Raw genomic sequence first — 19,478 nt, forward strand, 5'->3', positions numbered from 1 at the left:
GCTCGGATAACCGGATTCTAAACTTATAAACGCGTCCGAAAATAATTTTAAAATCACTTTCTAGAAATATCAACTTCTCCTAATTAATTAACAAAGTTCTCTCATGGTGCTTATTAATGAAAAACTTAACAATTTTATCTTAGGTACCAGACGACTTTGGATCTTACCCGACGTATCTACGGTCCTACTCTCGTAGTAACCTGACCAAATTAATTTCTGAAAAATTGAGATAAAAACCAAAACAGCCCTGATAATAATCCTAAAGAAATAACATATTGAATATCGTCGAATAGACGGTCCTCATATTCCAGCACTGGTAGATTAGCTGGACATGGTCATAGTAAACAATAAAGCGAGGAGTTGCAAATTAAACATAACAAGTGATTCGATTAAAATTACGAATGTGCGGTGAAATAAATTTAACTTCGAATTTAAAGTAAGGCAAGAAAAATAACGAGCATGTAAAGTAAATGAGTAAAAGAAATAATTAATACTGATGATAAAAAAGTAAATAGACAAAAGAAATAAATAATGTTGATAATAATAAGAACCTGCTCCAAACGGAATCTTGAATCTGGTACATAAATAAATCGAAGGAAAACTTGAACGGAAAAGTAAATGCTGGCAAGATAAAACTAAAAGTGCTCTAAAATAAAGTACTCCAAACTCAATAACAACCGCAATGCGATAACCCTCCAATGTGAAGAATTAGAGCTCTCAAAAATATAAATACATGGCTTAAGTTGTACTAAGCTTGGACACCTAAAATATGAAATTCAACCCCTATTTATAGTGTTACAAAACCCTGGAAACCAAGTCAATGTGGCTAAATTCGTGTGAGAGAAAAAAGGGGAAAATGGGGAAGAATGCTTCAGCCCTTTGACCGCTTCACCCTTATAGGGGATGGAGATCGCCATACCCCCTGTGGCGAACGCCACTTTCACAAAATGCATGGCTAGCTCCATGGTGATCGCCATGCTGGTCATCGTGAGTGCAAAATGTACATTTTTCTCCGTTTTCCATATGATTTTCCTCGTTTCTTCGCGTACGGCTTCCACATGGTTAAGTACCTGAAATCCAAACAAAATACCAAAATAATACTGAAAATGAAATCAAAACAACAGTAAAACATGTGCAAATCGAGCCAAATATATGGTGTATTTTATTATCATGTATCTTTTAGCTACTAAACGGGTTTTAAAACAATCGATCTAACCATCTGGTCCAAGTTTCACAATATAAATCCATCGATATCCCACAATATTTTTGTGTAGAGGTAAAGAGACAATGTCTCGAGTGTTATTTGAATGCAATATTGTCATTTCTTTCACCATCGATTGACGCTAATTAGAAGCAGTCATAGCTTCACATGTAGACTTAAGAATAAACATAGAATCTAAAGCAAAAACAAAAGAAACATTGAGACAATTATAATTTAAAACACGTGCATATTTAGGATTAAGATTATAAGACCGAATATGTTTTCGTAATGCTATTGGAAGGTCAAGTTCATGTGACATAACCGAATGAGCATTTGGAGCAGGAGATGGTGTTGGTGGATCAATATCATCTCTTACCTATGATGGGTGGAGTTTCCGTCACTGGTAGACCTGCAATGAAGGTGTAGGGGGTTTAAATGGGTGTAAGGATGATGGAAGGGATATCTCGAATATCTGAAGTACCATTATCATCAAATAACACAGAGGTGGAGAAAATGGGGATGCTTCAAACAATGTCACATCAGAGGAAATAATGTATCGTTAAAGTTGAGGACAAAAACAACGATATCATTTTGTATATGTGAGTAGCCCAGAATATTACATTTGAGAGATTTGGAAGAAAGTTTATCCTTACCCGGATTAAGATCGTGAATGAAGGATGTGCAACCAAAGGCACGAAGAGGAATATGAGGTAGAGATCATATTGTAAGTTCAAGATAGAGTATGAAATATGATCTTGCATGACCGAATGAGGCATTCGGTTGATAAGGTGACAAGTTGTGAGAAGAGCATCACCCTAAAAACTAAAAGGGATGCTACATGACTAGTTTCAACTAAATGACGATTCTTCCATTCAGCGACATCGTTTTATTGTGGTGTGTGAGCATATGATGATTGATGAATAATCCATGTGATGTTAAAAAAATGAAATTGGGATGACATATATTCACGAGCATTGTCAGTGCTTACAATTTTAATGGAAGTGTCAAATTGGTTTTTAATTCCAACATAAATTCTTGGAATATATGGAAGACATCTGAATAATTTTTCATCAAAAATAACCAAGTACATCGTGAAAAATCATTGATGAAGGTTACAAAGTAATAATTTTCTAAAGTTCACTTGACACCACTAGGACCCCAAATATCATAATGAACTAAAGCAAAAAGGTGACGCGACACTTTTATTTACTCGTTGACTATAGATACTCTGAATTTATTATCGATTGTATTTTATTTTGACTTATTTCAACTCCATTATGTACTCTAGATTTATTATTTTATATATGTCATTTTCATCATATCGTTTGTATGGTTAAATTTACACACACAAAAAAAAAATAGAAAATGATATTATAGTTATAAAAATTAATGTCCAGTGTAGTTCTGGAGATGCATCTCCGGATTATGTATGGTGTGAATACGAAAATGCATCTCCAAAATTTGAGGGACAATTTCGTATTTTAATAGATGTTTTTCCACATATTAAGGTGGGATTATTAATTCCCCGATTATTTTACAATTAAATAGGACCTCTTAAAAAAATTACAACTCAATGGAAGATAATTTCAACTTCTTACACATGATTTCTAAAAAGTTTGAGACGACTTTGGATTTAAGCACAAGACCGTGCATTGGAAAATAACAAGCAACTTCATCATCTCTGGTGTTTCTCTGGAGTAACTCAACCAAGAAAACTTCAACATCTTCAATGTCATAAACTTCATCATCTATTGGAAAATAACAAGCAACTTCATCATCTCTAGTGTTTCTCTCGAGTAACTCAACCAAGAAAACTTCAACATCTTCAATGTCATAAACTTCATCATCTATTGGAAAATAACAAGCAACTTCATCATCTCTGGTGTTTCTCTGGAGTAACTCAACCAAGAAAACTTCAACATCTTCAATGTCATATTTTTCATCCTCAAGAAGTTCAAAGTTGATATTCATCCACCTAAAGCTTCTTTGGTCAAAGAAGTGTTATGGAACCTCCAATTGCTTTTTGGACAAAATGCAATATAAATGGTTCCTCAACTAACCAATGAATATTCAGAGATATAGGAATATTGATTTACTCCATTTCAAGCTGAACTGATAGGAGTAATCAGAGCTATAGAGATTGATGTGTAGAAGAACTGGTCCAACTTGTGGCTTGTGATTGATACTTTTCTAGTTTTGTTGGTCTTTAGGTTTGATTTCATGGTTCTTTGAAACCTAAGAAACAAAAGGCTTAACTGCAAAGCTAGATTGAGGAACATGAATTTTTTTTGTCACTGGTATATTTAGGGAGGAAAACCAATGTGTTGATAGCTTAGAAAACTTTAGTCTTTTCCTCAATAACTTTATTTATTGGAATGTTTCGTCTTTCCTTCTTATATAATAGTTTTGGTTTGAACAAACTTGATATAAGTTTTGCTTGAGAGGGTTTGGTTTGGCCCTTCTCTCCTTATTTGTTCCTTTCTTTCCTTTTAAAAACTTATCGTAACATATTTGAGAGTATTATAATCCTTATTAAGATTACTTAAACATGGAATTAAAGAACATATAACTAAGTGATCATACTTAGTTTCTACTCTAAAATTTAATAATGCACCAAAAATCATGCTACTTATTTATGATCCGTTCTAAGAATTTAATTACTAACTTAAGGCTTAACATAGATTCTAAATTCACTAAATGCTAGTATCTATTTTAGATCACACACGCTTAATACATAGACATTCGAACATGAATTTACTACTCAGTTCACAATCACACCATAGAATCTCATTTTATGAATTTGTTCATTCAAACATAACAGAACAACACATTCACATGCATCATCACATTATATAATAATATATAATAAAAATATTGGTCACCATGAATGAAACTTGAAAATATGCAGCTCAAATGAGAGGGTGCATAACTCATATTTCTAACATAAGTCACAAGCGGATCCAAAACCGCAATAAGCTCATTAACCAGAAGCGGGACTTGCTAACAATGTATCATAAATGATTTGAAAATCCTAATGAGCAGAAAAATAGATATAAAACATATTGATAAACTCCCCTAAAACCTGTCCCAATTATTTTTGTTACTAATCCTGCAGCCACAACTTTGAACAATCACCATGCAAATAGCCTGCTTTTGCACTGGTGAACCTAAAACCCGCCCGCTCTCACTGCTGAGTTTGGCGAGCCCAGACTTGCGGGTGGTGGAACATCATCATGTTTTGATCGACCTGACTAGCATTGTTGTAGACTCCAGGTCCCTGAGTAAAAGGACTATTCTCATGGTCACCAGAGGACTCAGATGAAGGCCCTTGAGATGTAGGGCTAGTTGGAGTCCCAGAAGCAGCAAAATGGGATGGTGGGGTTGAAGACGGCCCAGATTTCTGGTTGTTGGAGCTAGTCTTTTTGCCATCCAAATTAAAACAGCCCATTATGACCTGCAAATGGTTTTTAAAAAAGTTATAAAACTGATGCAGCAGAGTTTGATCGATTTTTCACGCAGAAAAGACTGTCAACACACAAGAACTTATATGATTGTACTTTTATAACATCAATATGGTCAGAGGGAAAATTCAATCTCAGGCCGTTTAAAAATCAACGTAAATTGTCTAACGTTTGAGAGCAATACCTTTACGGTCGACGCCGCAACAAGCTTGTCAGCAACTACACCTCCCAAAAGGCGTGAATCAGGACCCCCTACAGATATCTTCAAGTTACTCATTCTTTTAAGGCCACTGCCGTCGTCAGATTCTACTAACTGGGCTGACAGGGATATAATTTCAAATTGGCCCTGTGATGGAAAAAGAGATCATTGGAAGGAGAATTAAACCAAAACACATTTAACTATATAAATAAACTATCAGAAACATTTTCACATTTTCACATGTAAATTATGAAAAATAAAACATAGACAAAATTAAAGATGATGCCACCTTCGCAAAAATAATCCCATCATGTGATTTTCGACTTCCAAATAACCATAGAAAGCGGCATTATAAAAATAAATCTAACAAGTGACACATTTCAGAATCTAAATATAATGGTAATTATGAAAGTAGATCTGCTTAAATGGTGCCAATAATGATTTGAAATTGTATGATCCCACCACTGTTGTCAGAGTTGAGATCCTAGTTAAGGTCGAGAGGAGGTGAAAGATCCGAGTTTAAAGATTGTAAAACGCTACCTAAAATATAAAATTGAACTTGCACATACAAGCACGCATAAATGCATAAAACTATCTAAATCATAACACTACTAACATTAATGGAATATTCATTATCTACATCATTATCTATCCAAATCCAGCAGAAAAGGTAACATAACTCAATTTTTCAAACTGGTTAGCAACTAATTGGCCTGGGAAACATCTAAAAGGAGATCATAGAAGATTGTGTGATCCTGGGTATGATTGCAATCCCACTCCAATCTCCAACCCCACAAGTATACATCTGTGGGCAAGGATCTTAAGACCCGTACACTCCCACAAGTATACTTGTGATTTTGACAACATTGGATCTCAGATCTCTCTCGCATGTCACAGGAAATAATGCATGCAAATTTTAAGTAATCAAGAAATGAAATTAAAGATATGAGATGCAAAATGAAAAAGAAACATAATAATTTTATTTCAAGCTGGCATCTCGCAAAGTACACTTGCTTTCTTGTTTCAATGGAAAGAAAAACAAAGCACTAAATTGATAAATGATTGTGCTAGATTTAATTTTTATAAAAGCTCAGACATACTCGTAGTGAAAAATATACAAAAAGATTGATTATGGGCTGGAAGATGATAAATATATGCATATATTTCCATGTTCTCCATGAAAAACATTGTACTTTAGGTAGCATTGTTAAAACTGGACTGTGCAAAACATATGGAATGTTTGTATGTGCAGTGAATATTTAAAATTGAACTAAACAATACAAACATAGTAGAACCAAAGAGAACAAAACGTAGCAGACTACTCCATTCCATTTTGTCACTGGATTTGGATTGACTGCAATCACAATCCGACGAATTCACAAAGTCAGTACATTGGTGGTTGTTGGATCAAGATTGGACAGTGCAGATTTTAAACTCTGTTTTATTGTTTAACAAAATCAAAATCTGCTCACTTTCTGCACCATCCGATCTCAATCCAATGACAACTGATGTGCTTACTACATTCGTCAATGTGTGCAATCCAAATCCTTTTGTTCATGCATTTGCCAAATTATCTTTATGGCATGGTGGATTCTGTGTTAGTCGCCATAGGCCACAATGCTTCATATATCCACCATGTTCCATCCATAAACCATTTTAATAGCCGATTTTGGATGGAGGCCATAATCCAAAAAGACAACAGTGTCACATGCCCAAATGCTACGTTAAGAACATATATATGCACATCAAATAAACACACATTGCATCAGATTTCAGATCTCTACCAATTAACACAGTACAAACAAAACAATTTTTCATAATCAGATACATAGTTATTGAATGGATTCTAATCAAAATGGATCTAAAAACTACCTCAAAAACCACAATGCTCCCCGCCTGATGAAGGGCAACAGTGCCAATCAAACCTTCAGCAGAAACAACGCACATCTCTGTATCAGATCCCGCTCTTTCTTGACTAAAGGCCATAACTTTCTTAAAAATGTCCTACAAACAAGAGAAGAAAAATAACATATTGGTAAGAAAGAACCACTCAGAAAAACATCAATTGAAACAAAAACACAATAAAGTAACCACCTTTTTAACATCATCAAAAACTACAACACCATTTCAATTCATAAATCAACCAAAATTTAAAAATCGCGAAAGACAATGCAATTGCATACCTCTCCATGATTCACCATGATCACATGTGGACGGAAAACAGAGCCATCATCTCCTGAAAAACGAACAATCACGACGAAAATAATCAACAAAAACAATGTACTTTTCCTAAATTCGAATTCGAATAAAGAAAAAAGAAACAAATTTAACATACCAAGCTTCTTTTTAACAGAGCCACGAGGCCTTCCTCTTCCCCTCTTACTCTTCTTGGCAGTTGAAGAATCAGGAGAGGTCATAGCAAGAGCCTGCCCGGAACCCGAGCCGGAGCCCGAACCCGAGCCCAAGCCCAAAGCAGTGCTGTCATCAGGGAAATACTTCCTTGGCCGACCCCTCTTTTTCTTGAATGACTCAGAGGAGCCAGCAACGCATGGCACCAATGTTGGAGGAACAGTGGTGCCAGCAACGCATGGCACCAATGTTGGAGGAACAGTGGTGGTGGTGTTGGTGGTGGTGTTGACAGTGGTGATGGTGGTGGTGGTGGTGAAAGGCTCAGAATGAGGAGGAGGGTTAGCAGGGTTAGCAGGGTTAGCGTTCACGTTGAAGAGAGGGAATCGAGCAGTGGCAGGCGCCATCATGGTAGTCGGGGCAGTGTTGGTGAACGGATTGGGTCCCATCAACACAACGTTCGACGGTGGTTGAAAGTGGTGACCGTGAGGGTGATGAGGAGGCTGCGGTGGTTCACGTGAATCCATGAAACCGAAAGCGAAAACGCAATGTAGTAAAGAAACAAGAGAGTATAGAAAAGAGTGATATTGAAAAAACGAAAATGAAACTGTGTGTATATATATATATAGCGACGAAAGTAACTGTAGGTAAAAGTGATGATGATGATGATGACGACGACGATGATGAAGAAGAGAAAATTCAATAACCGAGGAAGAAGGGAGGGAATATAGAAATGGAAGGTTTTGGATTTTATTCTTTTTATTTTAATTTTAAATTTAGGGTTTTGAATTTGCTTTTAGATTTCGTTTTTTTGTTATTCATTCACATTCATCATGTCTTGTGCTTCACTACACGTGTATTTTACTCATGGACTTAGGTTGTTTTTAATATTATTTAATTTATCTATTTATTATACTTAGGACCTTTCCTTTTATATTTATTACTATGTTTGACTTTGCTGATGTTTTTTTATTTTTTTTATTTATGGTTTTTAATTTCTTTCTCTTTTAGTCAAAATTTAGAGAAAAAACAGTTGCCTTGGAAATAACATATCCCAGATTTTCTTTTTCTTTGGTAATATTTGCAGACTTTTTTTATTTATCATTTCCAAAGTTTAATTTTTTTCTTTTTATATACTCAAGCTTTAATTAATATTAGTATTGATTTAAGAGTTAAAAATATACCTGAGATTTAATTTATATCTTTGTAAAAAAAATTGTATTCCTATTTGTAATGTGAAGATTCATTCTCAATGTCTTTTGGGTGCATATATATATATATATATATATATATATATATATATATATATATATATATATATATATATATATATATATATATATATATATATATATATATATATATCGTTTAATTTAATTTAATTTTTTATTTTTCTTTTAAATTTACGTCAATAAATAGTAAAAAATAAATTTAAAAAACTTCACATGGTTAATTCTTTTTTTTAATTTCACATGATATTTTTTAAAACTTTTTTATTAAGAAGGATAAATCAAAAGTCGTTCATAAAAAAATTCTAACTTATTAAGTGAAATTCCTAAACACTTGAATAATGATTCTTTTGTTTATAATATTTACATGTTAAATATATAATAATATATAGTAGTTTATTTTTTTATATTTATTTTTATTTTTTATTCTCTCAAAATTCTAGTTACCTTTATCAAAATACAACAAAATAACATTAATATCAATTATCTAAGATTAAATTTCAAGTTTATTGTTTTTCCCTCATATATTTAATAAAATAAAATGACATCATAATCAGAATGCTCCTCTATTATTTTTATTATTATTATCATTTAAAAAAAAGTTAACTGTTAATTTGAGGTTTGAATCCAACTCACTATGTTCATCAATAGAGTATTAACGAATTAAAATGAGTGAAAAAAAAATATTAATAAATTGAATTAAGAAATAAATAATAGTTGAATCAGTAGTATCTCCAAAATGAAAATTATGATTTGTTTGCAAAATTGATTTCACCTCAAAATCAAACAAATACACACCGAAAGTAAAGTGTATCAAACTATTGATTTAAGGGTTAATTGATATCAAATGAATTTGCCATGTGCATGTACGAATGTTCAAGGGTGTCCTATATTGCAACTCTAAAGCTTGCATCTTTTCATATATTAAAAGATAGAGTGAAATTTTTCTAACATTTTTGTGTTATTTATAATATACATATTTTGTTAAATCTATCTTTAGATGCTGAACTTAAAGTTTTCGTTTGCATTATCTTCGGTTTTCTTTCTATCAAAATATATTTTTTTATCATTTTATGTATTGATAATATTTTAATTTATTCTATTAATTATCTTTTGTTATAGGAAACTAGATATTGGTTACGCAATTTGAATTTGAAATTTGATAAAAAAAATATACTTAGAATTTATTCTTAGTTAATTGATATTAATTTTTTTTGTTGGTAGAGAAAGCTAGAATTTTAAGAGAATGAAAAATAAAAATAAATATCAAAAAATAAATTACTATGCATTATATATTTAACATGTAAATGTTATTAGTAAAAGGAACATTAGTCTAATGATTAAAAGTCGGGTACTTAGTTCAAATTTCATTGGTACCAAAAATTAGAATTTTTTTAATATTTTACTATTGAAAATAGTAAAATTATATTTTATCTCATATAATGTGAGTGACTTTTGATAAACAAAATAAAAATAAAAATAAGAAATGCCATGTGGAATTTAAAAATAATAATAAGCCTTGTGGAATTTTTTAAATTATTTTTTACTATTTGCTTACATGGATTTAAAAAATAAATTAAATTAAATAACACATATACAAGTCACGTCATCAAATAGTGCATCTATGTCCATTTCGAGAGAATTTTCACATTATAACAGAAAATTAAAAAAATACCTTTTACAAGAGTGTAAATAAAATATCGCTTATATTATAGAGGTGTCGCATATTTAATCCATTTATCAATAATATTTCTTTTATAGTAAAAAGAAAAACATATGAAATTTAATAATACTACTTGATTGAGAGTATTATAAAAAAATATGATATCAAAAATAATAAATAGAAAATAAAATTAATTTGTAAATGTGACCAACTTTTTAAATAATTCTTTTTTTAATGTGATAAATATTATGGGACTGAATGAATGTGTAAGTAAGTATAAATTCTTGGTTTATGTTAATTTAGGGTTTAAATTCCGACGATGTATAAGTATTAGTGTAATTAAGTCGTTGATATTTATAAATTAATAATTTAAAAAATATATAACTAAAATAATTGATTTGGTGTAATTAAATATTTTTTATAAAAAAATTTATGAAAATTATTATTCCTTCCATAAGGAAATGTTAACTTTGTATGTATATCTTTTACATTAAAATATCAGTAAATTTAGACTTTTTATATTACCAATAAATCAACGTACTAGTTATCAAAATATGATTACCAATAAATTTAGTCAAAGATAGATATTTTTGAAAATAGAGAAGCTTTCATTCGGTTAATTACCTTTGAATTTGCTATGCTTTTTAGAATTTACTCGTTTGTGTTTTGTTGCTTGTAAATTTAGTTTTTGGTTTTTTTCGTCGTAATTGAGTCTTTTCACATAGTTGCGCATTATTTGGTTGAGTATTTAATTGTTTATTTGGTTGAGTGTTTAATCAAACTATTTGATTAAAGTCTTAGTAAGATGCTTCTAGTCAAATAGTCGAAGGTTTGAATCAAGAAACACATTTGAAAATGGTTTAAGTTGTGTCAAGTTTTGATTCATAATATCCTTCATTTTGATAAAAAAAAATTAAAAATATTGGTGTGATTCGAATCACGGGACTTCCTACCTCAAATAAAACTTTATATGGAAATTTTGGATTTTGCATTTGTGATTCTAATTCGAATCACATGACTGCCTTAGTCGGATCAAACATAGTTATACAAATTTGGGTTTACCTATATGAGTTTTATTCGAATCACATTAATGCATGACTCGAATTAGAGAGGATTGGTCTGAATCACAAACATGCTTGACTCGAACCAAAGTCTGACAGAAATTTTTGGATTTTAGTTTTGCGATTCTAATTTGAATCACATATCTAGTTGACTCGAAGCATACAATGGTTGATTCGAATCATTGGAGCAATTTTTCTTGGTTTTTAAATCTTGATTCAAACCATTCACTTTTTTCACTCAGATCATACTACTTGCTTGTGACTCGACTCAAATGGCTTTACTCTCTCATTTTTGTGTCTTATCTCCAGCACATATATAAATTATTTTTCTCAAATATCTCATAACCACACTATTATTTAGAACTCATAACACGCATTTTCTCTCAACTTTCAAAAAGGGTTTTTAATTTTGTTTTATTTTTGCAATCTAAATCTCTTCATCTTCAATATTTTGCATCTCCATTGTTGTTTGGATTAAGTTCTCGTTTTAGGGTGTAAGATCTGTGAGGAGGATTATTTTGTGATTAACGTTTTGTGAAGATTTCTTAAGGATTTCAGGGGTTGGCATATGTGCGTATGGTTGTGGCTAGGATTAGTAAATTCATCGGAAAAAAGAAGGAGGTTCTTCTCTCCAAGATTACTTCAGTAAAGTTATGTAGACGTCTACAGACGAAGTTGACATTTTTCTCGTCTCCAGAGAGTTCAGGACTCAATGAATTGGTTGGGTTTAAAGCAACATTATTTATGCATGAATATTAAAGTAGAAGTCGACTAAAGATTTCACGAGAATTCAATGTTAGAAGCTTTGTATGGTCAAAGAGGATTTGAATCAAAGATCTTTATTTTCAGCTTTATCTCGAATTGTGATTGTACTAAACAAATTTGTGTAAATTTATCAAGATCATAGTGGAAGAACAACAAAAAATTTAATGGAAAACCATTGGAGAATGGAGTAGGCATAAACGAGTATGAATTATCGAACCACTATGAATCCGACGTACTATCTTATATATATATATCTTTACATTTTATTTAGGATTGCATGTTTACATTAAATGTTTTCTTAGAATCTTGTGATATTGGGGTTTATCGTATTGATAGTGATTTCGTAAATAAATTTTATGTTTTGTTAGATTGAGACTCTAAAACTTTCTTATTTTTGAATAACACTAAAAACTATAATGTTAGATTTCTTGCTCAATTGAAAATACTCGATTTACACACCTCGTGTAAATCGATATTTAGTTAATTGAGACATTGATTGATTTGGTACTTTTCATCTATCATTTATTTTGTGTTTTTGATTAAGTGTTCATTATGTTCTGTCCAAAAAGCATATAGATTTTGTAAATAAAATTTGCAAAAGAATTTCTAAACTCTATTTTTTTAAAGTAAATTTGGTCTAGTTTTGGGAAGGTTTATTCAACACCCTTTCTAGACCATTTGAATCTATATTCTCCCTCATCAACCTTAGAGGAGGGTGGTATATGCAAACACTTTGACGCTCAAGTTAATAATGATCGAAAATGAGAGGTATTTAGCTAAGAAATTTGTGTGTGCCTTGATTTTGTGTTCGTGGCCCCTTATATAAGGGATTTTATATGGTTTATGGAGATTTAGATTCTTATGTGAGTGAAACCTCCATTCAGATGGACAAATGCCAAAGTATGGCTCATTTTTTCATCTAATGATCCTTCTTCAACTATTTGCATGGATCAGGTGTTCTCTTAGGATAGGTCGATGCTTGTTCCCAAATTCCTCGGGCATTCCTTTGGTTTATAATTATCGGTTCAAAATTATGTCTCCCAACATCACTGGTTTGATATTTGTATGGTATATCAACAGAAACGTCTCTTACTTTATTGGGCTTCATATATTTGGCCTTCATATGTCCTTGTGTCATGACAATACTTATGAATTGAGTAAAAACAGTTAGCCCCAAGCCTAGTTCGGTGTAGCTGGGGTGTGACCTGATATCTTGTATCATCTTTACACATATCATTACAACCTTTATGCCATTTGACTTCTATCAGGCATCGATCTCTTTTGATCATCTTTTATTTTTGTCCTATTATGAGGAGTATACTCAGCATGATACGGTTTATTTGTGTTACTTTGGTTTTAGATCCCGAGGAAAATATTTGTGGGTGGATTTCCAATTGTTTCTTGGCCTAGGTTAATTCTCCATTAGTGGAAAATCATGACAAGTAGAATCTCCATATGAGGCAAAGATCAATTTGGGTTATTCTCCTTTTCTGATTATGTCGCTTAGTGTGATGTAATGTATATCGATCATGCTCCTAGGATTCATACACAAGGGCACCATCTTTCCTAGGTGGTGAATGCAATCACTGTGACATGGGGAAATACAACTGCATAGGCTTTTTTTCTATATTAAATGGTGATTGTCTTCCTGTTTTTGGGATGCTCTATTAGTAACAATTTTTTCACTCATTTTAAACTTTTCACATTCTTAGCTTTCTTGGAGTCCAATATTCACAATAGTTATAGCTGCTTTGACTTCCTGCTTTTATCTCATGTTGTGAATATTTTATAGTGAGTTTATTTACTTAATTTCTAGTATTTATTTGATTTCTTGTCATTTCTTCATGCTTTTCCCATGTGTCTATGATTTTCTGTTTGCTTCAACTTTCTACAACTTTATCTTGGGGACTATAACGTTTTAGGGTTTTTGAGTAATGTTTTGTTGAATACAATAATCTTAGGTTTGTATTAGATATGGAATATTATCATTCAACTTATATATTTAGTAATAAATTATCTGTAGTAATATCATTATTGTGATACGGTGAACTGACTTTGTGTTTTTGCTTTGAAAAGCAATGTTGCAGATAGCAAGAGTCGCCACCGACTTTTCTTTTATCCAATAAGGAAAGGCAGAAAAGAACAGGAAAGACCTTGATTAGATTTTGAGGTCGGGAGGTACATTATACAAAGGGAAGGTGTTAGCACCCTTTGCATCCATGGTTATCCATGGGCTCTTAATTGCTTAACTCACTTATGTTTTCCTTGTTTGAGAAAGTGTTTGAGAAATGTGGTGTGTTTAGAAAATATTTTGAAAGGAGAGTTTAACTTTGTAATGATTCTTGTACGAATGTGTACAAAGTGTTCATCTCATTTGATTTTGAAAGATGTTTAGAAAAATATAACTCGGTGATGATTCTGGTGCGAATGTATACCAAGTGGTGATTTTCTAAAAGATGTTTTGAAAAGTGTGAGGTGTGAAAAGTATTTTAAATTGTGAGCAAGCATTTAAGAGTTATACCTAACCAAGGTCTTTATAGGTATTTCCTATCCTTAGGAGGGTAAAATTGTCCTTACTATTGAGAAGTAAGTAGTCTTATCCTTTGGATGTAAAGGGACATCGTGGGGTCATCTATTGGTCATTGAAGGCAACATTTGTAAGGATACCTTAGCATTCGAAGGGACGATCATCATTTAATCGTAGGCTACAACGAAGGGTCATCGAGGGACAAAGTCATATATTCGAAGGCAACGTTCGAGGGACAAGGTCATATATTCGAAGGCAACGTTCGAGGGACTATGATTTATCTTGTAGGGACATTGACCTTTTAATCGAAGGGACTATGACTTATCTGTTTAGGGATGATGATGATTTAATCGAAAGGGTCTTTGTTAAGGGTATCCCCACATTCGCGGGACATGACCGTAATATCGTAAGGCAACAAAGAGAGGGTTACCCTAGAGGTGCAAGTGTGGAAATGATTGGATTCAGATATATTATCTTGAATTAATTTATCTAAGTTCGATTATTTATCTTTCCATGCAATCCTATTAGCATACATGTAGACAGTTATATTCACAGTATGGAAAAATTAAAGTGCGAAAAATAAGACTACGCTATTACATGGCTTCGGGATGGGGGTACATAATTTAAAAGGGGATATAAAATATCTAAATCTTAATTAACGAGTACCAAATTAAAAGCGCATAGAAAATTCATGACAAATGAAATAAATAAACTAAATTTAAGAATGAATTAAGAATATTTTTAGTCTATAATAATAGAAACTTTTTATTTATGAATTTATGGAAAAACTTAGACTAAATTGATAGAAATTTTAAAAGAAAAGAGAAAAAAAAATATAATTAGATTTTTATTATTCAAAATAGCCCATTTTAATTAATTAAGTGATATATGAAAATTTAATTAATAAACTAGATTAAATTATATCCTAGTTTAAATAACCAATATAATATATTAATTAGAAAATTAATTAATGGGTTTTATTTTAATAATAGAAAAATAGTGGTGAATTAATTATAGTGGAAAGGGAGTAAACATAGTAAAAAAAAACTGAAAAGCTAAAAAATAGGTCCTGGGGGCAACACCACCATGCATGTTACAGCTTTCTCTCTTACGGCAAGCTACTTTATTTTTTCTCATGTTGTTTCTTTCATGTGAATACAACAAACCTGTAACTTCATCTTATATTAAACCACACACATAAAATAAGATCATATGTAATCATCATGCAATAATAAAAACAACCATGCACAAATCAAGAAGCTTATATTATTTTACTCATGTATTAGTTCTCTTTACTGCAAGTGATAATGATAAAACAAACCTTACACATACATGTTAAAGACAACCAAGGATTTATATTATCACCATTATATCATCATCATCATCATTATTATGTAATAACAACATGTGAAATAAACATAATCATGCTAGAAACAACCCTCATATAATAATAATTAAATGGCAGATATAATTCTTTAATCATGCAAACAGAATTTCTCCAACATGCTATGACATATCAAGAACAGATGCATACTTGAATAAAGCAATATCAACATCCACCAAACCATGAATACATCATCTCAATATATATATTAAACCAATATTATTCATGCATGAATTAAGGAGTATTGCAAGGTAATAATGTTGGATGCAAATTCCATAATGAACACTTATTGGGGATTTGATTCTTCTAGATTGCTCACTTTATGTGTGTTGTTCTTATTCAGGCTATGAGTGCTTTATAGTTGTTTCTCTTTTTCATGCCCGTGAATCTTCTTGCTTTTGCCTTGCCTTGTGTATCTTCTTCTACTGTATCTCTCCTCTTTTTCCGTCTCTCCCTCTCGCTGCAGCCATATGAAGTATTTATAATGGTGTGGATTAGGGTTTAACCTTGCTAAATATTTGGATCCTTTCCTATACTTTAGGGTTTAACCTTGCTAAATATTTGGATCCCTTCCTATACTTTAGGAGAGTTAGGGTTTAACTTTGCTAAATATTTATTAAATACAAATATTATTATAAATAATGAATAATTTAAATAAAAATTAATTTAAATTTTAGTTACATAATTGAATTAAAATTTAAACCTATTTCTATTTTTACTTTCATCATTTAAAAAAAAATCAAAATTATTCTTACTTATATCAACCAAAATTATTTTATAATTTATGGGCTTAAAAAAAATGTTACTCTTATAAATAAATTTTATTAAGTAAAAAACGTGAATTACTAAATAAATACTATTTATAAATAATGAATAAATGGAACATGAGTCACTAAATTATAAAAAATAGTTATTATAATTTAATGAGCTTTAACAAATAAAATTAATTTAAAATTTTAATTATACAATTAAAATTCAAATCTATTTTTATTTATCATTAAATTAAAACTATTTTATATATATATATATATATATATATATATATATATATATATATATATATATATATATATATATATATATATATATATATATATATATATAATTTATTTATATCATACAGATAACCAAAATTATTATTATTTTTTATATCTATATCACATAATAAATAAATTAAAATTTATAATTTATATGAGAATGTATGCTAATGAATGAATGCAAATGTGAAATGAATGCCATGCATGAATCAATTTATCATAAAAATTAACAGGCAAATTTTGGGGTATGACAATTATGTAAATTGAACCGTTGTTAAAATATCTTTATGTAAATTAAATAGTCTTTAATTTTGTTGAATCAACACAAATGCAACACTTTTGTATATATACACAATTCATATATGAATAGACAGACAGTCATTTTATTATTGTATCAGACTAGGTTAAAATCCTTAACAACAACCTTTTTTTCTCCTTCCCTCAAAATTTTCGTTGGCCCTACCCCCTCTCTAAATCATCATGATTGAAATATAGCATCCCTCTCCTAAATCAACATCCAAATCTTCTACCAAACTACCATCTCTCCCATTCACCGTGCACTCACTATTTCCAACATCACAAAATTCATCAAAGTCGTCCTTAAAATTGAGAAAATACAATACAACACATGGTTTGAATTGTTCAAAATCCATTCCATAACATACAAGTTCTTGACCACATCACCCCACTATCACAAACTGTTGGCACGTCTTCTTCATCCTCTCTCAAAGAAACTGATCAAGTCCTATGGAAATGCCTAAAAGCCATTATTTTGCAATGGATTTATGGTCATGTATCCACTAATATTTTTCATACCATCATTGAGTGTAACTCCACAACTCAACTTGCTTGGGATCGCCTTTTTAATATATTTCTTATGATAAAAAAATTCTTATAACTTTAGTGTAACGAATGGGTGATACACTATGCGAGCAAAGGCGCCAAGGACACGTGGAAAACGTGCAAGCATTGTTTTCTAAAGAAGAAAAACTTGCTAGTCAGAGTTGGCATAGTAGGCTAGGCGCACTAGTTGTAAAGATATAGCATAGTTTTTTTTATTATTTTAGATATTGATGATATATGTGTATATCGGCTAATAACTGTATATTTTGTTTATAAACATTAACCCATTAACCTTTAGAATCAATATTTTTTTACTAGCTTATGTGAGGTAAGGTTCTTGCAGAATAATTGTTATTCGATCCTAAAATAGAACAAACTGCACGCATCAACCTCAGTAAAAATAGGAAAAAGATACAAAGAGACAAAGATCTAGATCTAGAAGAGTCTTATGTCTCAACAAAACAAAGAACAATGACTGACATTATCAACGAAAACACCAACAATAATGGAAACAACAATGGTGACACACTGTGTCAACATAGTCTCATACTTCTAGTTCATCTTGCTAAAATGCAAAGTAATGTCCAACAAAGTGAAATGAAAATGAGATTATTTCAAATTTTTTATGCTAACCTTTTTGCAGGTTTAGATCATGAAGACATGTACACACACCTTACAAATTTCTAAGAAATATTTGGTACGCTAAGAACTCTAGAAGATGAAGGAGAGGCGGTATTCCTAGGATTGTTTCCACACTTTCTAATTAGAAAAGAAAAGGAGTGGTATTTATATAAATCCACATCGACGATCATAAAATGGAACTTATTGGAGTAAAAGTTCATAAACATATTCTTTCCTCGCAAAAAATTCATGGAAGCCAATGAAGGAGAATAGCGATCCAAAACGCAACGGAAATAAAAAAATTTCTCCTTTAGTGATCCTTACGAATGGGCATGATCAGTGATAGAAATCATTACCTCTTGTGGCGATTGAAACCTTTGATGCAGATCTAAGGAGTGATCACGAATGTTGAATGGTGACAACGCCTCTACTCAGTCCACACGAATGGATTCCTTAAATCTCAGTGATAGCTGCTACGAATGAAGGCTTTGAGTGAGTGAGTAAGAGAGAGAGAGAGAGAGAGAGAGAGAGAGAGAGAAAAACGAAATTTTCATCTTAACTAATGCTTCTGTACAAGGGTTCTATTTATAGAACCACTTGTGTGGGATGTAAGCTAAAAAGTCCACTTAAATGTATGTGGCTCATATCTTATGATCTACCAAAATCACTTAAGCGCGTGGTACCTTACCTTATTCCATATTCTACTTAAGTGCACCATACCTTACAATGTTCTACAATTCACTTAAGTGCATTGTACCTTACGGTGTTCCTTATTTACTCTATCTCTCATCAATCTGTCCTTTTTTGTATGATCCTGTAGGTTTTCGCGGCATTGGCAATTATATTAAATCACATATTTAACATAATAAATAGTGAGCGGTATCTAGCTACACATCACTACTATCCAAGACACGAAAATGTCATATGATCTGACAAATCCTTTTGTGATAATACTTGTGTGTACAATTACCCTTTTGCCCTTACGTCTATATTGAACACAAGGCATAAACCGTGTCATCCTTGTCCAATTCAATATTGGACCCTTAGACATTTATCATGTTATTCTATGGACTTTATTAAACAAACATAATAAAGAAAAAGCCTTTTATTATTAATAAATAACTCGATACAAGTACCAAAA

At 31.3% G+C, this 19,478-nt stretch overlaps 1 protein-coding gene across 1 annotated transcript; it reads right to left on the reverse strand.

The window, feature by feature from the left end:
- Positions 1 to 4,089: 4,089 nt before the first annotated feature.
- On the reverse strand, positions 4,090 to 7,986 carry LOC127120528 (AT-hook motif nuclear-localized protein 8). The gene is made up of 5 exons (XM_051050983.1): positions 7,197 to 7,986; positions 7,045 to 7,097; positions 6,734 to 6,865; positions 4,847 to 5,008; positions 4,090 to 4,655 (listed from the first exon to the last, which is right to left on the reverse strand). Exons 1-5 carry the CDS (start codon positions 7,732 to 7,734, stop codon positions 4,386 to 4,388), a joined length of 1,155 nt encoding a protein of 384 aa, XP_050906940.1. The 5' UTR covers positions 7,735 to 7,986; the 3' UTR covers positions 4,090 to 4,385.
- Between the last annotated feature and the right edge of the window lie 11,492 nt (positions 7,987 to 19,478).

This window comes from Lathyrus oleraceus, chromosome 2, assembly GCF_024323335.1.
Source record: "Lathyrus oleraceus cultivar Zhongwan6 chromosome 2, CAAS_Psat_ZW6_1.0, whole genome shotgun sequence".
NCBI lineage: Eukaryota > Viridiplantae > Streptophyta > Magnoliopsida > Fabales > Fabaceae > Lathyrus > Lathyrus oleraceus.

What these genes read in the sequence shown, in the direction of transcription:
- LOC127120528 (XM_051050983.1), bottom strand. Translation starts at nt 7,734, where the DNA reads ATGGATTCACGTGAACCACCGCAGCCTCCTCATCACCCTCACGGTCAC. An exon ending in CTCTGTTAAAAAGAAGCTTG is followed by an intron (nt 7,098 to 7,196) that starts GTATGTTAAATT and finishes TTCGTTTTTCAG; the next exon opens with GAGATGATGGCTCTGTTTTC. An exon ending in GGAGCATTGTGGTTTTTGAG is followed by an intron (nt 5,009 to 6,733) that starts GTAGTTTTTAGA and finishes TTTCCATCACAG; the next exon opens with GGCCAATTTGAAATTATATC.